The sequence below is a fragment of the Salmo salar genome, chromosome 06, assembly GCF_965601325.2.
Source record: "Salmo salar chromosome 06, fSalSal1, whole genome shotgun sequence".
Classification (NCBI taxonomy): domain Eukaryota; kingdom Metazoa; phylum Chordata; class Actinopteri; order Salmoniformes; family Salmonidae; genus Salmo; species Salmo salar.
The window spans coordinates 47,036,220-47,037,993 of record NC_138296.1 but is presented as its reverse complement, the minus strand read 5'-3'; the positions used below and the strand labels follow the sequence as shown (position 1 = coordinate 47,037,993).

Sequence of the window (1,774 nt, the reverse complement as noted above, 5' to 3'; positions counted from 1 at the left end):
TCTGAGATATCTACTACAGCCCTCATCTCCACATACAACACCCGTTCTGCCAGTCACATTCTGTTAAAGGTTCCCAAAGCACACACATCCCTGGGTCGCTCCTCTTTTGGGTCGCTCCTCTATCTATGGTGTCTGCTCTTAAAATAACAGATCCAGCTAGGCATTACTGTACAACATTTTAGTGTGCAAGTAATACATCATAATCTATGTATTTAAATCTAGAAACACTTGAACAAATCTAGAACCACTTTCTGAACCATGATGATGACCTAGAGACCTAAACCCGTTTCATTGTCCTATTTCAGGAGCTGTTGTCCATGTGTGCCCAGATGAGCGGCCAGGTCCATGTGGAGGTTGACGCTGCACCACAGGAAGACCTCAGCAAAGTCATGGCTGAGATTCGTGAACACTACAAGGCTGTCGCTGCCAAGAACAACAGAGATCTGGAGGGCTGGTTCCACACCAAGATAATACTGTTTGTCATTATTAATATGATTACATAATTTAGGACCACGATATCCAAAATGTCCCATCAATTGAATTGTTCATGTGCTGAACAAGGACGTTGCAATTAGCACAGAAGTTATCCAAATCTTCCAGATCTGAAATTTCAGAAGTCAAACGCACAATGCAGTCTTGAAATCGAACTTCAATCACAAATGAGCATGGTTAGACTGTTAAAAAAATTATTTACAAATATTTATTTGGTTTCAATGTCTGCCACCGATCAATGAATTTTCTTAACAGATTCCTGATTTTTTGTTTTGCTCTTCATTTCTCTCCAATAGAAATCATCCATGGAAAATACCCTCGCAGAGACAAAGAACCGTTTCTCCATGCAGCTGTCGGGTTATCAGAAGCAGGTGACCAGCTTGGAGGAGCAGTTGGTAAATCTCAGGGCTGACTTGGAACGCCAGGGCCAGGAATATAAAATGCTGCTGGACATCAAGACCAGACTGGAGATGGAAATCGCTGAGTACAGGAGACTGCTGGACGGAGAGATGACAAGCAGGTGAGCAAAACAAGCCTATTTTATTAGTCCATCAAATTCGATTTTTAAACTATCAAGGGTGTTTTGATTCTAAACTTTGAGCAGGTTCTAGGCTAGACTCACTTACTTTCTTAAAAGCAAAACAGTGGCCCCACCAGTTTGTACACTACCTGCAGAATCATGTCAAAACCTTGCAAGGTCAAGACCTTGCCATATTGTGTTTGGTACAGTCGATTATGTGCTCATTGGTGTTTTCTGTTTGGTCCACAGTGTCTCCTCCTCCTCCACCAGCACCAGGAAGGTCATCACAGTGGTAGAAGAGGTGGTGGATGGGAAAGTGGTCTCCTTCACCCAATCCTCAGCTTTTTCATATGCACGCCGCTGATGCAGTTCATGAGTGTACTGAGGGAAATACAACAACTGATTATCTGACTCACTAAACATCCAGTGCATATCTGGAAGGCAACAGCAATAAAAATGATTTGTTTGTTCAATTACTTTGTCTTCATAATAGGCAAGAATTATACTTTTTTTTTGCTTTAGTTTCATGAATGATTTCATGTGTCCCTATTCAATTAAACATCATGAAATAGTTTCAGAGTAGTGGTAAGGTTGAACTCGGTGTTGAACTGATTACTAGCTATGTGGTGTCACCTAGTGTTGGCTTTAGGGATGCAAGTAGATGTTAATAAGCAAACCTACATGTACATGTCCCATCATGATAATCTAACATATTTACATGAAATATGTTATTTCCATCACTCATTTATTCTTAAATGTAAG

At 40.8% G+C, this 1,774-nt stretch overlaps 1 protein-coding gene across 1 annotated transcript; it reads left to right on the top strand.

Moving 5' to 3' along the window:
- Positions 1–309: 309 nt before the first annotated feature.
- LOC106607414 (keratin, type I cytoskeletal 13-like) lies at positions 310–1,485 on the top strand. Its single transcript, XM_082976689.1, has 2 exons — positions 310–1,012; positions 1,262–1,485. Exons 1-2 carry the CDS (start codon positions 798–800, stop codon positions 1,374–1,376), a joined length of 330 nt encoding a protein of 109 aa, XP_082832815.1. The 5' UTR covers positions 310–797; the 3' UTR covers positions 1,377–1,485.
- Positions 1,486–1,774: the final 289 nt, after the last annotated feature.

Bases quoted from the DNA above. Each gene is read 5' to 3' on its own strand.
- LOC106607414 (XM_082976689.1), top strand. From the start codon at position 798: ATGGAAAATACCCTCGCAGAGACAAAGAACCGTTTCTCCATGCAGCTG. The intron at 1,013-1,261 runs GTGAGCAAAACA...TTTGGTCCACAG, and splicing joins GACGGAGAGATGACAAGCAG to TGTCTCCTCCTCCTCCACCA.